The sequence below is a fragment of the Callithrix jacchus genome, chromosome 6 (assembly GCF_049354715.1).
Source record: "Callithrix jacchus isolate 240 chromosome 6, calJac240_pri, whole genome shotgun sequence".
Classification (NCBI taxonomy): domain Eukaryota; kingdom Metazoa; phylum Chordata; class Mammalia; order Primates; family Cebidae; genus Callithrix; species Callithrix jacchus.
In genome coordinates, this window is record NC_133507.1 from 8,173,572 (window position 1) to 8,191,204 (window position 17,633).

The 17,633-nt window shown below is 42.5% G+C and overlaps 1 protein-coding gene and 1 long non-coding RNA gene across 13 annotated transcripts in view; one reads left to right on the forward strand and one right to left on the reverse strand.

The window, feature by feature from the left end:
* TJP1 (tight junction protein 1) overlaps positions 1-12,751 on the reverse strand; it is a 256,103-nt gene extending 243,352 nt beyond the window's left edge. For 10 of the 12 annotated variants that reach the window (XM_035303668.3, XM_054258231.2, XM_035303666.3 and 7 more), the window contains exons 1-2: positions 12,311-12,751; positions 322-454 (exon numbers count right to left, since the gene is read on the reverse strand). In XM_035303668.3, coding sequence (XP_035159559.2) covers positions 322-454; positions 12,311-12,483 — 306 coding nt within the window. In that variant the 5' untranslated portion in view covers positions 12,484-12,751. Of the gene's footprint in view, positions 1-321; positions 455-11,791; positions 12,129-12,310 lie in introns of those variants that run through there. The other 2 variants (XM_078375902.1, XM_078375897.1) reach the window with 1 other exon arrangement.
* LOC108592114 (uncharacterized) overlaps positions 12,274-17,633 on the forward strand; it is a 36,366-nt gene continuing 31,006 nt past the window's right edge. The window contains exons 1-2 of the long non-coding RNA XR_001912078.4: positions 12,274-12,387; positions 17,502-17,571. This is a non-coding gene — a long non-coding RNA (uncharacterized LOC108592114). The remainder of the gene's footprint in view (positions 12,388-17,501; positions 17,572-17,633) is intronic.

A 17,633-nucleotide genomic window follows, 5' to 3' on the forward strand; every position in this document is an offset into this window, starting at 1 on the left:
TGTCTCGTTAACATGTAGATTTGTGATTTTATGAGATATTCGCATTAATACTCTATTGAACTTAAATTGATTTTTCTTGTAGCACTAGGAAGCATTTCTCTATCTTCATCTTTGTATCAGAATCATCATTATGAATCATTATTATAAATATATCATATGCTTGCTAGTTAAGAAAGCATTCTGGTTGGTAACCTATTGGGTAAACCATTTCTAAAATTAAAAAATGCTTGCCACAAAATAAGCCTGTTGCATCTTATGAAAATAATAAATACAAACTTTCATAGTCTTTGGAAACAGAGAAGCATTGATCAGTCCACTTACAGTGAGCTCACAGAAATCGATGCTATCAAGGCTTTTGCTTCTGTGTAATCTCCCTTTAATTCTTCTTAAAGAGGGTTTTCCTTGGCTGACACTAGAAGTAGCACCGTTAGGATTTTCAGAGGATGGCGTCACCCTGCAATAAAGAAAAAAACTTTAAAAAGACAGGCTTGCAGGTGAACACATTTCTCAAGTTTAAGGGAAGCATGTATTCAAAGGTAGCTTTGGAAATGTCATGCTCCTTTTTTCACCCAAAAAACTAAGAACCACAGCAGAGCTACATTCTATCAGATACCCTTTCTAAGTATTTCTTAGCTAGTTTAGACATCTCGAGGGAGTTCAAATAGTACAACATATTCATTAGGCTTGGGGTGGTGGCTCACACCTTATAATCCCAGCACTTTGAGTGGCCAAGGCAGGAGGATCACTTGAGCCCAGGAGTTTGAGACCAGCCTGGGCAATATAGGGAGACCCTACCTCTACGTATATACATGCAAATAAAAAATTAGCCTGGCCTGGTGGTGTATGCCTGTGGTCCCAGCTGCTTGGGAGGCTGAAGTGGGAGGATTGCTTGAGCCTGGGATGTGAAGGCTGCAGTGAGCCACCACTGCACTTCAGCCTGAGAGACAAGAGTAAGACCTGGTCTCATTAATAAGGTTTTTTTCATTGCTGTTGTTGTTGTTTTTTAAAGATTCATTAAATATCACTGCTACAATCATTGAAGAAGCCATCAAGATGAGACTGAAGTTTCCTAGGTAACTTGGAGGCATCTGCTTCCTTCCGGGCTGTTATTTATCCAGCACTCGCTCTGGTGCCTGGCACACCCAGTACAAATGAGCTATCTTTGTGTCCATCACAGATACTGTTCAGTATGCTTTTGTTAAGTATGAAAATAAAATAAATCTAAACATGATAGCCAACACTTAATTCAGCATAATTACAGAATCACGAAAACACAAACAAGAAGTAGCAAATAATCTAAGCCATCCATATAGAGTGTACACTGGAATACATGTTTGTAGAGACACAGGAAATATCATAAAATAGACTAGGCATGTCCACAGTTTAGAATAAATGTACTATATACATATAGTTAAAACATTTACAGTATAAAAAGATGGAAAGCAAAAGCTGCCTTTTCCCCCCTCATCCCAAAACCCTATCTTTTTTCCAAAATCAACCGTTTTTTTTTGAGACGGAGTCTCACTCTGTCACCAGGTTGGAGTGCATGGCCCAATCTTGGCTCACTGCAACCTCCGTCTCCTGGGTTCAGGCAATTCTCCTGCCTCAGCCTCCTGAGTAGCTGGGACCACAGGCATGCACTACCATGCCCGGTTAACTTTTGTAGTTTTAGTAGAGACCAGGTTTCACCATGTTGGGCAGGACAGTCTCTATCTCTTGACCTTGTGATCCACCTGCCTTGGCCTCCCAAAGTGCCAAGATTACAGGCGTGAGCCACAGCGCCCAGTGCCAAAATCAACCATTATTTATTTATTTTTAGCACTGACCAGCATTGGGAAAAATCAACCATTATTAACAGTTCTTTGCATTGTATAATCTCCCCGACAAATGCTCATGCTTATTTATAGATGTGTTTATTTCCTTTTGAAATTTTTTAGAGAGGTGACCAAACTGTGTGTGTTGTCCTGCATCTTATATTTTTCACTTAATGTACCTTAATATTCTGCCCGTAATAACCCATACAGAACTATTTCTTTTTAATGGCTAAACAGTGTCCCATAATATAGATGTAACATAATTTGTTCAACCAATTCCCTTCAATAGGGCAATTAGTTTGTCTTCATATGTTTGTTAGCAAACCATACAGCAATGAACATCCTTGGTAACATCTTTGGGTATAGTACAAATGCTTTATTTAGTTAGGAAAGAAGCCTCCAGGTAGCAATGCAGTCAGAAATGGGAGCTTTCTAAATTCTGATAGGTAATACCTTTCCAAAAAGCTTTACGAATTTACACTTCCGTCAACAGTATATGAGAATGCCCATTTGGGGGAATCCTTAAATACAGGGGCAACTTTACCACTTTATTATTTTATCGCTCAACTTCTCCATGTCCCTCATTATACTTTTGTCTGTTGAACTGCTAATTCTGTATAAAGGACTATTATAGAATTTCCCACCATGAACCCGGATTTGTCAATTGGTCTTTCTATGTCTTTGAGTTTTTGCTTTTTATATTTCAATTCTTTTTTATTAGATGTCTTGATGTTTATGACATATATCTTCTAGGGATTTAATCTTTTATCATATAAAAACACTATGTCAATTAAAGATTTTACCGTAAATGCTAATTTGTCTGATAATTTTCCCCATCTACATTTTTATATTAACCCTGTCCTGATTTATCTGTGTTTGTAGGTGTTCCAAGTCTCTCTTTTGAGTTTTTTGTTTTTTTTTTTAGTTTTACCTTTAACTTTTCGTAAGTAACATGTAGCTGGATTGTTTTCTTTCTTTACCCAATCTGAGGGTTAATGTCTTTTAAGAGAAATTCAATCCATTCAAATTTATTGTGTCGGCACATATGTTTATATCTATTCCTGCCATCTTGTTTTGTGTATTTTAAAATACTTTCTTCTTAAGTTTCTGTCTTTTTAAAATGATTGAGTTGACTTTGTCCTCAACCACCCTGAGACCTTTTTCCCTTTCCAGTCAGTAGTTTGAAGGTTATACATCTTATTAGGGAAACTCTAACTCTACTTAACTATATGCACACATGCACATGAACATCTTTATAGATGTATCTATTGCACACATGTATACGTACACACACATATACATTTAGACTTGTATTTTCCTGTCAACACCTAGGGCTCATCAGAATCCTCACCTCCTCCGAAACAAGAAGTGGCATTAGCACATCTTTCTTCCCCCTCTTTCCCAGCAACTCCACATCCCTCTTGGAAATGGTGCCCAGGTTTCCTAGTTTCTCGTTTATGCTTCTGATCCCTTTGCTCTTTTGTGATTCTCTAACTTACTCCTGCAGACTGCTAACTTGCTTTTCGGTTTTGTGAATTCAACCATTATCTTTTCTATGAATGAGCAAATTTAAATTTCTAAAGTATCTAGTATTTTTTAATTGATGCAATATCCTCAGGCATCTTTCTGAAAATAACGATTTTTTTCTGAAAATAATCATCTAATGTTTTTCTACTTTCTCAGGGATTCGTTCTGTGTTTTAATTTGGTAATTCTCTGGGTACTGGCTTTCTTGCACTGTTTCATGATTTTTAATGTCTACTTTCGTTTATACTGGAAAACACCCATTTCTCCACTGCGATTACTGTGGCTTGCCTTCAGTAACTCTGGCAGAGAGATGGGATTCGCTGCCAGCTCTGTGAAGCAGACTTCTCCTGCAAGTCAGTAGCTGCCCCTAGGATAGCCCTGCCTCTCTGACCCCAGTGCTCACATGCTCTAGACAACTCCAAGGTTTATCTCTCAACAGATCTATCCCTATCTACTAGTTACATTTCAGAGAGTCCTCAAAAATCCTGGTCTACTGATGACATTCTTTATTGTTTACTCAGACTATTATGAATTTTGTTGTGGCTTTAAAAATTAATTTTCTTCTTTCATTGAATTTCCAATGAGTCTTCCTTTCAACGGGCCTCCCAAAGTAAAATTGTAGTGATGCCACTTTCATGATTCTCACCATAAAAAGAAACATTGTACAGCTTTGTTCTCTTCTGTGCAGGGTAAAAGCTTCCATGAAAACAATGAACTTTATTCAAAAGAGGACATATGGGAAAGAAAACTAGAGTTGTAAAACAATACACAAATCAACTTTTCATTTCTTCTCCCTCACTTTATTTTGATAGTGCTGGTAGGTGTGATCATATTTTAGAAAGTTAATACAAACATTTAATAAAAGAAATCTGTCTAGTGTTTTTCATAAGTTTTTCTCTCATTTGACTTAGAAAGGTATCACTATTCTTCCTTCATGCCAAACCTAGATGCCTAAAAGAGCCTATAATAAGAATTTATATCTACCAAATTTTATAAATGGCAGATGGCCAAGATATGTATCAAGATTAACTCAATGTAATACTAAATCCAGTGGCAAAGTAAAACAAAAAATAGTGACCATAAATATAACTAGAAGAACAGCCCCACTGCCTCCCTACCAGGAGCATAATAAAAACATGCCTGTAATCCCAGTACTTTGAGAGTTCGAGGCAGGAGGATCTCCTGAGCCCAGAAATTTGAGACCAATTTGGGCAACATAAGGAGACTCTGCCTCTACAAAAAAAATACAAGCAATTCATCAGGCGGGATGGCACATACCTGTGATCCTAGCTATCGGGGAGGCTCAGGTGGGAAGATCACTTAAGAGTGAGGCTGCAGTGAACGGTGATCAAACCACTGCACTCCAGCCTGGGCAATGGAGTGGGACCATGCATCAAAAAAAATAAACAAATAAAAACATGTAATAATCAGTAGAGCTAAACTGGTATATACCAGGTGACTATCAGCTTTGGACCCACCCTGCCCATAGACGCTGCAGGAAGATGGTACCTTGTGTAAGAATTTACCTAGACTTCTACAGAGCAACTTCAGTAACTGAAAAGCTTTGACCAGATCTTTGGGAAGCTGAGGTAAGTCATTAAAATGCATCTGGCTCAAATAATGACCCCCCACTTTGTTTGGTGTGGAATAAAGAAAAAAAAACACAGATGTAGATAATAATGCAGAATATTAACTCTGGTGTAAGTAGAAGTGTTCTTGCAGAAATAGGTGAATTTCAGATGTTGCTTCTCTTTTGTTTATTACTATCTTTAAGAATATTTGTCCTGGGGAGGGGTATGTGTGTGTTGATTTTTTTTCTGGATATTTTCAAGAACACAGCTGCATATCTATAACTCAGATGAGAAGAGCTATATACAGAGCCCACCAAGGACACGGAGTATAAATTCTTTTACTCCTCTGGTACCGCTCTTCCGCAACCCTGATGGTGCAGATCTGAACTGAGTAACTCAGACTTTGGGGATTATTCCCCACATATTTAGGGGAATGGCCTTTGATGACAGGGAAATAAAGTTAGGAACTGATGTATAAGCACACTGCATATTTCCCTTTGACCTACAGAGAAATCAGTATTTAGCTTGTAATGAAGTTTTACTTTTCCTTATTCTTAATTCCATTTTATCCTCCCTAGAAGGAAGCTGGAGAGAAAATGTCTGCCTCTCTCCACCCACTTTGTAACTACCCTCATGAGAGCATGCTTTACTTGTAGGCAGGGCCGATAGGCATCAAAGTTAGAAGCCCAAGGCCCACCCTCTCCTTCCACTTCCTACCCCCACTGGATGAACACATACCACAGCCTGGCCCCCAGAGGCAGTCCCCCACTTGCTCTACCCATTTCCCTTCTCTTCACCTGACAGTGCTAGAACAGGCCTGGTCTGCACTACAGGCTCCACCATCGTAGCTCCCGAGGTGAGGGAGGAGGCATCCCCTTAGAGGCTTGCAGGCCAGCATGGCCTCCTCCAGCACAACTTCCTAGACAGGCTCTCATTTGGGTAAAGCCGACACCTGCCCTGATATTATTAACAATCCAGAAAACTTAACATTCAGTTCTCGTTCTTTGAATGTATCTTCCCTGGTCAGGGACATGCAGGAGAAAGGTACACACCAGTCCAAACCCACCCATTATGTCACATCTAAAAGCTCTGTTGGGTTCTCTGTTGGCTACAAGCCAAATGTGAACTGCTATACCTTTGACATGGGACATGGTCCTTAGCAAAGTCATTTAAATCCAACAGAGATACAAATTTTCACTAGTCCAAAATACATACACCACAGTGCAACACAGGTCCTTGACATTCTGCAACCATCCCTCCCACACTCTTCCTTCTGATGGAATGCTTTTCTATCCCCCATCCTTGAAAGCCCAACTTTCCCAGGGAGCCTTAGGTATTCATTCCTTTTGTTTCCAACTCAGGAGCTTTGGTTAGAAGTACTTCCGACCACCCTAGGACAAATAACTCCCAAGCTCATCTACACCACCAATTTCTAATTTCCAGTTGAAAAGAACTCAATAATAACACAGAATTGGGCAAAAACAATCAAGACAGTAAAAACAAAGCAACTACACAAGGACAAAAGTGTCAACAAAGTAACATCTCATAATCCTTCTAGAAGATACTAGTTTTAAGATGTCAGCAACTGACAGCCACAGCCAACTGGAGAGAATGCTAATGAGTGACAGCAAAGCATCCTTCCTCTATCTGAGGAGAATTCCAAACGACAGTGTGAGCCGAGGAGCCATGAGACACTGCTAAGTACAGGAGGGCAGCTGGCTTTAAAAGGATGCTAAATCCTTCTGAAGGATACTTTAGGAAAAGCTAGTAAAATGCTGATTTTTGCTTATAAGCATTGGATTTCAGAAAGCTTAATAACTCATGTAATAGGTTAATGGTAAATAGTCATTTGATGAACTTATAAAGTATAATGTGCAACTGCCAATAATTAGCTCATTTAAAAAATTATGGGCTGGGTGCAGTGGCTCCTGCCTGTAATCCCAGCACTTTGGGAGGCTGAGGTGGGTAAATCACCCAAGGTAAGGAGTTTGAGACTAGCATAGCCAACATGGTGAAACCCCATATCTACTAAAAATATAAAAAATGAGCCAGGTGTGGTAGTGGGTGCCTGAAATCCCAGCTACTTAGAAGGCTGAGGCAGGAGAATCACTTGAACCCAGGAGGCAGAGGTTGCAGTTAGCTGAGATTGTGCCATCGCACTCCAGCCTGGGCAACAAGAGTGAAACTTCACTTCATAAAAAAAAATTCTGAAAGGACTTGGGTATTGGAGCCCTTCACGTCCCAACAGGAGGACCTCAGTGACCCATGAGTGGGCCAGGGGACCACCCTTGGAGAAACAACCTTCTATGGGGAAATTAGCAGTCATTTTATTATCTGTTTTCAGTTATTCTGTCTTTCTAGACTGTTATCTCCCTGATCAATTGTCTTTTAAACTCTGATCAATTGTCTGACTCTGGGCAAATCAATGACCTCATTTATAGAAATGGGAAAATACAGCACCTACCTCATAAGGGGGCTATAAGTTAAATAATGACAGGATACTTGGAAAGCACTAATATAGAGTCTCACAAGTAATAGCTCATTGAATAGCAACTCTTTTTCTTTTTAGAATCTGATTATTAGATGACTGCTCGAATAAATATACTGATAGTGCATGGTCTTAAATAACCACTGAATCAAATAGCTGGGGAAACGTTTTTAGAGTTTAAAGAAAATGAAATGACACCCTTTTTCTCCCTGAGATCACTGTAAATACTCTTAAAGCACTTGGTGCAAAACTCAAGACTGCTGACAGGAATAACAGTATTATGAAAATATTTTTTGCATTTCACATAAAATAGGAGTAGCTATTATTTGTGCCTTACACCTACAGAACAGCAGTGTGAATGTCACCTTACTCAGAATGTTACCATGTTTAGAAACAGAGGCTTTGCTGATGTAATTAAGTTAAAGATCTCCAGATGAGATCATCCTGGATCATCCAGGTGGGCCCTAAATCCAATGACAAATGTCCTTATAAGAGACGGAGTTGAGTGAGGAAGTAAGTCTCAGGGATGTCACAGGAGGGCTGTGTTTTAGCTGAGGTGGAGATTCTAATACGTCCTGCAGAAGAACCTGTAGGCATATCCATACATCATATTACACAATGGAACATTTATTTTATGAGTTTCTAGCTTATAATTTGAAATAAATTAGAAATTAAAAGTTTTAGTTTTCCAAAAAAAAAGAGTCAGAGGAAAAGACACAGAGACACAGAGAAGTCCACGTGAAGGCAGAAGCAGAGTGTGGATCCATGCAGCCACAAAGAATGTTCGGAAGAGGCAAGGAAGGACCCTCCCTGAGAGCATTTGAGGGAGCGTGGCCCTGCCAACACCTCGACTTTGGACTTCTAGCCTCCAGAATTGAGAGAATACATTTCTGTTGTTTTCAGTCACCAAGTTTACATGATCTGTTACAGCAGCCCCTGAAAACACAAAGCCCCACTGCTTCTTTTCATCACTGGCAACTCCAGGAAGTCTCCCAAAGGAAGGCAGCAGGCTATACATACAAACTTATACCTACCTCAGGTAGAGGTAACCAGGCTTTAATGATTCAGAACCAAACACTGCAAATACTCCTGCTTCCTAAATTTCTTGGAGAAAAGGATGAGAAGAAGAGGGTTCCCACAGGCTCCACTGATGTGGGTCTGTCTGCTTCAGTTTCCACCTAAGTTGGTTTGCAAATATAATACTCCTTATGAGATTTGCAGAACCAATCAGAAAGGCAGAAGATACTGCACAAAGAAAAACTGACGGGTACAAATGCCCAAGCGAGATGGGAGTGTGGGAATAAGGCATGCAACCCTGCCCTTTACACTGGCAGAAGCCTTTTCATACCAACTGCCATAAAAACAGAGAAACGCAGATACATAAATATCTTCATATAAATCTTCACATATGCCTTGATCAGTTTTGATAATATATCCTCACATTTACTTATTTATTCAGAGATGGAGTCTTGCTCTGTCACCCAGGCTGGAGTGCAATGGCACAATCTTGGCTCACTGCAGCCTCCACCTCCTGGGTTCAAGCAATTCTCCTGCCTTAGCCTCCTGAGTAGCTGGGACTATAGACACACACCACCAAGCCTGGTTAATATTTATATTTTTAGTAGAGAAGGGGTTTCACCATGTTGGCCAGGCTGGTCTTGAACTCCTGACTTCAAGTGATCCACCAGTCTTGGCCTCCCACAGTGCTGGGATTACAGGCGTAAGCCATCGCGCCTGGCCCTCACATGTGCAAACAGGCACAAGCTGGTGCATTCCAAGGTCTGACAGGCATTGTTGATGTCTGCTGTTGGTTTCCGCCCACCACTCTAGAGCTAGGACATACATCCCACTATCTTCTAGACATATGACGGTACCTTATGTCTCAAATGCTCCACGTGCAGTAGCTATGAAACTAGCAAAATGAAACATTATCTAGAAAATAAATCCAAAGGGTATAAGAGAAAAATGAATCTGGCAACACAATGTCCTCCAACTTAAGAATATAAAGTATTCTACATCTCTGTTTAAAAGAGCCGCTCACTCCAGAGTATTCATAGAGCATTCTCTTCCCTTTGCCACTGTAAAATTAGATGAACATACGTTTGCAAGTTAACATTGAGTCGAAATTATGAAATGATTATCTAAGATCATGGAAAAGCTCAACAAAAGCTGCTTGCCTTTTCCCGGCCACCTCTTAGTAAGATGGTTTTTATCCCTGGCCTTAACTCACTGCCTACCTCAAACATGAATTTCTTGGATATAAAAGTTTCCCGGATTTTATTTCATTGTGTCCTCTCTTCAGAAATTCTGTGTTTGGAGAATGTGTTTTCAGAAGCAGCACCCTACTGATGAAAAAGAATAAACCTAGTTTCCTAACTTTGTGACCAAATGCTGCTCATATTGATGTCTAATAGTTCCTCAAATATTATTCCCACCTCTTAATTTTTAAACTGGGCCGGGCGCAGTGGTTCACACTTGTAATCCCAGCAATTTGGGAAGCCAAGGCAGGTGGATCACCTGACATCAGGAGTCAGAGACCAGCCTTGCCAACATGGTACAACTCTATCTGTACTCAAAATACAAAAAAATTTGCTGGGCATGGTGGCATGCACTTGCAATCCCAGCTACTTGGGAGGCTGAGGCGGGAGAATCATTCGAACTCCAGAGGTGGAAGATGCAGTGAGCTGACTCTAGCCATTGCACTCCAGCCTGGGCAGTAAGAACAAAACTAAATAAATAAATAATAAAAATGTTTATACTGAACATCAAGAAAACAGATTTCCCTAACATACTATTTCCCAGTCACAAATAATTAAGAATCCATTTATTCAACAAATATTTATTGAGAAGCTATTTTGTACCAGACATTAGTTGCAGGGGCTTTACGGCAATGGATGAAACAGAAAAAAGCCCGTCCTCATGCAACTTACATATTAGGGAGGAGAGGGGGAATACATAGGAAAAATAAATCCAATAAACAGTATGTTAATCATTGATAAGTGCACAGGGGCAAAGCAAAATGGGAGATAAGACTTGGTGTCATGTCTCCCATACACCCATATACCACCAATCTGAGCAACAATCTGCAAGTGTTACCCTTCTCCCTTCACTGTAGTGAGTCTTCATTTATTTGCTAACATCTTCTCCCACAGACATGTCTTAATTCAACTGCTGCTAGCCTTGTCTTCTAAGTGTTGTCACGTGCTGCTCATCACATTAAAATATCTTTCTTTTTTTTTTTGAAACGGAGTCTCACTCTCACCCCAGCTGGAGTGCAGTGGCATGATCTTGGCTCATTGCAACTTCCCCCTTCTGGATTCAAGCAACTCTCCCGCCTCGGCCTCCTGAGTAGCTGGGATTATAGGTACCCAGCACCACGCCTGGCTAATTTATTATTTATTTTTATTCTTATTTATGTATTTATTTATTTATTTTAGTAGAGATGGAGTTTCACCATGTTGGTCAGGCTGGTCTTGAACTCCAGACCTCAGATGATCCGCCCACCTCTGTCTCTCAAAGTGCTGGGATAACAGGTGTGAGCCACTGTACATGGCACATTAAAACATCTTTTGGGGAATAAATTTCTTTTTTAAAAAGACAAATTGGTGGGGGCAGAAAGACACTAACGTTTACTAAGCACCTATTACCAAGCAAGGCCAGCGGTAGACACCTTTGTATTCATTATCAGAGTTGATGTGTATATATCCCCATAAGGGAGATAACAAGATTCTCATTTTACAGAGGAAGAAATGGACACTCCAGGAACTTGCTTAAGGTCACACAGTAAGTAGCACAGCTGAAATCTGAACTTTGCTGCCCATATTTGTCTTACCTTCAAAATTCTCCACTTTGGGGATTCTTTTTCTTAACCCATCTTTTTCTTCGCTTATCACTAAGGATCATTCTTTCATACTGTCTTAGACGGAAGGAATTACTTCCCTCAATTACCTAAAAGCAGCCTCATCTCCTTTCTCTATAACCCTAGGGTTAAATTAGACTGCATTCAATTGAATGGAATAAAACCCTTATGAACTACACTGACCAGCAATTTTAACATTAAAATAACCACTGACTGTCCCGATAACTGGCATCTTTTTTCTGTAGTCATCTTCCCTTTACTTATTTCTTTTGCAAAAGAACCTTAAGCCTAAATCTCAATCCAGGGGGATACCTAGGTGGTCCCTGGGATTCCGCATGGATTACGGAATATTACGAATAAAATGCAATGCACAATCCTGTAGATGATCAGCAGCGTAAACCAGTAAGATCCAGACGCTTTTCTTTAAGGGTGTTCTCTCCCCATTACCGCAGTTAACAGTTTCCAGGTCGGAGGAACTGGAACGCGTGCAGTTAGAACACAGTCCCTGACAATGCAATAATCTCGGAACTTACTCCCCTTGCCTTGCTCGTCCTCTCCTGTGCACCGAGCAGCCGATGAATTTTTGAAAAATTACTGACAACGCACACAGTGATACTAATGAATTCTCTGCCGTCTCCGCGAGAGCCTGACTGGAAATTCTGAGTCAGAAGCCTTCGGAATGGAGCAGAAACGACAGACAGAGGCGGGAGGCCGACGCCCGTGTGCGGGTGCCGGGGTCCCGGCCGCTCCCCGCCGCACGCACAGCGAGGGTCTCGGCGGAACCCGCCCGCCGGCGCGCGGCACAAGGCGGCGCTCGGCCCCGGGCTCGGCCATGGCTGCTGCGCCCCGTGCGCCCCCCGTGCGCCCCCCGCCCCGTCGGGCCCGGCAGCCGCGGCCTCGCCCCCCACACGCCCGCCCCGGCCCCCGCTCCCGCTCCCGCCCCGGCCCCCGCTCCCGCTCCCGCCCCGGCCCCCGCTCCCGCTCCCGCTCCGGCCCCCGCCCCGGCCCGCGCCCCGCCCGGCCCGGGCTCCGCGTCCGCGCGGCCGCCTCACCACAGCTTCCTCTTGAGCGGCAGGAGGCTGCCGCGGTTGGAGGGGGTGACGCCGATGGCCATCTGCAGCACCGTCAGGTATTTCTGGTACTTCATCTTGTCCCCGCTCCGCTCGCGGGCAGGGCCCCGCCGCCGCCGCCGCCGCCGCAGACACAGCCCCTCCAGGCGCCGCATAGATCAGCTCTGGGCCATCCGCGGCCGCCACAGCTCCCGCCGTTCCCGCGCCCGCCGCTGCGGCCGTGCGTGGCCCGGGCTCCCGCTCCCTCCGCCGCCGCCGTCGCCGTGCGTGCCTGGCCGCTCCCGCCGCCGCCGCTGTGCGTGGCCCGCAGCTCCCGCCGCCGCCGCCCCTTCCACCCCTGCAGGCCGTGGCCCCCCGGCGCGCTCCGGCGGGCGGGTGCGGGTCTCGCGGGCGGCCGGGCTGGCGTGGCTCGGGCTCCGGAGTGTGGCCGGGCGAGGCGGGGCCCCCTGCGCACCCGCCGCCCTGCCCAGGCCCTGCGCCCCCGCGTGCTGCGGTGTTTTCAGGCGCCGGCAGGAGCTCCTTTTCAGCCGTTAGCACCCGAAGAGAATCCCAACACGCTTACAGCGCGGATTAAAAAAACAAAAACAAACAAAAACCTATTTCTTTGTAACCGTCAAGTTATGTGTTCTACCCCAAAGTGGTTGTTGACAATTTCCCACTGACATATAATGCATATTGCGGATACGGTAATTCTTCTGGACGCTGGAAATGACTGAACCGTGAAAAACTACCTTAATAATCAAAGGGAAAAATTAAGATTGTCCCACGAGTTTAAACAGTTTTTCTCAAAACATTCAAAGCAGTCCAGGCGCGGTGGCTCACGCCTGTAATCCCAGCAGTTTGGGAGGTCCAGGAGGGAGGATGGCGCAAGCCCAGGAGTTCCCAGACCAGCTCTGGGCAACACACTGAGACCCTGTCTCTACAAAATAAAAAAAATTAGCCAGGTGTGATGACGTGCACCTGTCGTCCCAGCTATTCAGGAGGCTGAGGTGGGAGGATCACTTGAGCCCGGGAAACCGAGGTTGCAGTGAGCCTACGTGGCATCGCGGCACTCCAGCCTGGGTTACACACCAAGTCTTTGTCTTGGCAAGAAACGGCAACGACAAAAGTACCATTCAAAACTCACTTAACTAATGGTTACAAATACACTGTATATGAAAATTTTTTAAATTACCAGTTTAAAACATTCACACATTGAGAGTTACTTTACCTCTTTGCGAAAATAAAACTTGTTAAGGGTGACTTGAACAGTGCTTGTCTTCTTCTAGTATAACTCTTACACACCAGGAGAACACCTTTTCTGTGGCTTGGCAAAACATCACATTGGATTACAGGCAGTATTTTATCCTTTGCACTTCCAATGCCGTGCAATGTCTCAGAGAGTTCCTTTAATGTAACATTTTTTTGTGGACCTCACTTCCTCCGGGAAGTCCTCATCCTTTTTGTCACAGCCACTTTTCTTATTTCAGTGTGCTTTGAGTAAGTTTCACTGATTGCATATCTAGAGTCTCTGGAAAGGCAGCACTCCCACAGTCGTCTGTTTCTTCTATAGTACTTTATTTGCATTCAATTCGAATTTCACTTCAATTCTATCTTCAACTTTTTTTTAATTTCTTTGTTGCACTTTCATCTTTGTTGACCAATTCCCTTTCAATTATCCATTTAAATACAATGCTGTGTGAGTTTAACACTTGGAGAAAAGGAAGCAACACAATTGCACACTTTGCTGTCAGTGCCTAAGCTAACATGTGCAATGACCCATCACTGACAGATTTTGAAAGAACTGCTGTGATTGGTCACTGGTTGTTGTGGCTGTCTATTGTTTACATAGGGATTTATGGACTAAAGAGCTAGAAGCAAAGATTGTGCTATATGTGCTTGTTCACAGCTAATATGCCATGATAACTGAAACTTGTTTTTTGTTTTTATTTTGTTTTATCACCTAGATAGTAGTCACCTTGAGACAGGCTCTCACTCTGTTGCCCAGGCTGGAGTGCAGTGGCACAATCGTGGCTGACCAGAGCCTCTCCTTCCCAGGCTCAAGCGATCTTTCTACCTGGGCCTCCCAAGTAGCTGGAACTACAGGTGCACACCACTAAGCCTGGCTAATTTTTGAATTTTTATTTTTGAAGAGACAGCATCTCACTCTGTTGCCCAGGCTGGTCTCAAACTCCTGGGCTCAAGCAATCCTCCCACCTCAGCCTCTCAAAGTGCTGTAATTATAGGCATGAGCCACCATGCCCCATCCAGGAACTAAAATTTTAACCATATTTTGAGGTACAGGTGTTCTTTAACTAAATGGCTGACATTGTCATAGCTGAACCCGCAAAGCAAGGGATGCCTATTTGCATATATGCATACTATATATAAGTGTGTATATATAGTATATATGAAGAGTATCGGTAATAAGCACCTATGCATCCACCAGGCAGAAATGTTACCCCCCTCCCTCCACAGTTTATCGCTCCTATACCTCTATTTAAACACTTCAGCTTCAAATTAATTAGCATATAAGATTAAAACAACACAATCTCCCTGGGGTTTGGGTTCCCAACATGATTTTACAGTCACTAAGGTAGGAAAGCAGATCTAACTATTTCACTTTCATTTATCCAGAAGATTTAGCTCTCACATAAAATGAGGAATTGGCAGGTTTTAGACACTTCAGATGTATACCCACCCCTGGGAGAAGACTTCCTTGGAGCAGAGCTTTTAAGAATATCAGAGCCTGTTCTTATATATTCACCATTTCAAATGTATGTTTGGCCTTTTGCCTTACCTTGTCATAATACTTGTAAGATATTTGATGAAAATACTACACTGTGCTCAAAGATTTAGACGCCTGGAGGCTCAGGGGCCTATTCAGGATAATGAGCAATAAGCATAAATCTGGGAGAAGCACTTCTAGAGTGATAGAAAACCTGCTTCTCCATAAAAGGGAGCACACTGGCAAAAATGGTTAAAACCAACTCCAGAAATTCACCAAACACTTACAACAATCCAAGGAGTATTTATTCAAGAAAAATTACTGAATCTTGGTGAGTACAGTGAGCTTTATGGCATTTTAATCTGCCCAATTCCCATCTCCTTCTCTCCAGCACTACAGTAGCCTAGTAAGCCAACAGTCTCACAACTACAGTAGCTTTGAAAACCATCCAGCAGCCACTGGACAGAGCAGAATGGGTTTAGATCATCTCAAAAGCCCCATGCTAAGTAAAATGTCATTTGACCCATCTGGAGGCACCTTGAAAAGTTCCATTCTTAGGGCTTGTCTTTATTTGACCTAGCTCAGAACTTGCTGTGTGCAAACAGCCCTGTCCCTAGTGCATTTGTTGAAAACAATCAGTAGCAACGGTTTAATGTCAGTTACCTGAGGTGGTGAAACTGTTTGGTACTAACAAGAGACTAACTGCAAAAGTTGAAAGGAAACATGGGAAGTCAGAGTCCATATAGTTCTTTGAAAATCTTTGACACAAACCTATGGATCCAAAATGTCATGTAAGACATGCATGTATATGCAGGACTGTGAGCACACTCAGAAAACACCTGAGAGACTCTAATCTCTCACTTCTATCTGACCTTGAGTTTCAATGCAAGCAGAAAATAAAGGCTAAGGAAGAATTGTAAACTACCTACCAGCATACACACAGCCTCTCAGCAAAGGCTAGGGGATATATCAGTTCAAAGCATTTAAGAAAATATCTGTTCAATCATTAGCTGAGCACTAAACTATCCAAGTAGAGACTTTAATGGCTGCACACAACAAAGGATACAGACTTTCTAGATTAGTCCAGCAAAGTCGCTAAACCAATAACAAAGCTCAGTGGAGAGGAGGGGATACGATTTCTAGAGTTGCCACATTACATTGTTCAAAATGTCCAAATTTCAACAAAAAAATTCACCACATGCAAAAAGCAAAATTATGGCCTATATCCAGGAAAGAGCAGTTAATAGAAACAATTCCTGAGGAATCCCAGGTATTGGGCTTACTGCTCTTACTGCTGCTGTAGCCCCCACCCCAGCTCCATTTGAAGTAGCCAATCAGGATCAGCTTAGATTGTGCTGTCTGACCCCAGCCAATAGGGACTGGACACAGCAGCAGGGACTGACTGCATTATGGATTAAAAACCCCTTCCCCACTTTTGTTCAGTATGCTGTCACAGTGACCCGAAGAACAAGCAGCACCCTTCTGCAGAAGCAAATTTATGTTGCTGAGAAATCCTTTGAGTGCTCATTTTCTTTGTGACTCTAAGCTCTTATTTCCAACAGTATCCTCTCTCACTTCAGTGAAAATGGAATTATATTCTCAGGAGAAAAACTAGAGAGTGGCATTAGGTACAATAGGGTGGGCTACGAGACTGAAAAGGAGAAGATTACAGGAAAGTTGTATGTGGAGTGATGAGATGCTAAACTCCTTTCTGTCACCCAGATCTAGAATGCTAGCAACCTCAGGCAAAGATTTACATAACTCCCCATGTGGACCATCACAATCTTTTGTTAAATCCATTTCATTGTTGTGTCTATTTAAACATTGTTTAGTATTGTGCTTTGATTATATTTTCCTGCCTTATACAATTTCTTATTTTACCTGGAGTTAATAATTGCCTTGTTTTCAACTTGTTGTTTTCCTGAAACCCATGACTAAATGTTCCCACATTCACAACAGTAATGTCAAATGCCTGCAATACAGTTTTCCACACACTCAAACTAGTCTATCCATTTCATTTTTTCTTAGACTTAACCCCCTCGGAAGCCCCCCATCCTGCCTCTCCTCTCTGTACAGATGTGCGCTCCATGCTTGTGCCCAGTTCAGAAAGCGAGAGAGAGAGAGAGAGAGAGAGAGAGAGAGAGAACAGAGACAGAGTGACGGAGAGAAAGAAAAAGAGAGAGAGAGCTGTTTATTTTAAGGAATTGTCACATGTGATTATGGAGACTTGCTAAATACAAAACATGCAGGGTAGCTGTCAGGCTGGAGACCCAGAGAAGAGTTGTAGTTTGAGTCCAAAGACAGTCAGTCAGGGTCAGAAATTCTTTTTGCTCAGGAAAGGTTGGTTTTTATGCTATTAAGGTCTTCAACTGATTGGATAAGGCTCACTCCCATTATGGATGGTAATCTGGTTTACTCAAAATTTACCAATTAAATGTTAATTACATCTAAAATTTGCCTTCACAGAAACATTCAGAATAATGTCTGACCCCCCCGTGTAGATCTGAAAAACAAGGAATGAAGAGGAAAGAAAGTGGTAAATATATTGATAATATATTGATATATCTAAGCAAATACTGATTAATAAAATAATAATAA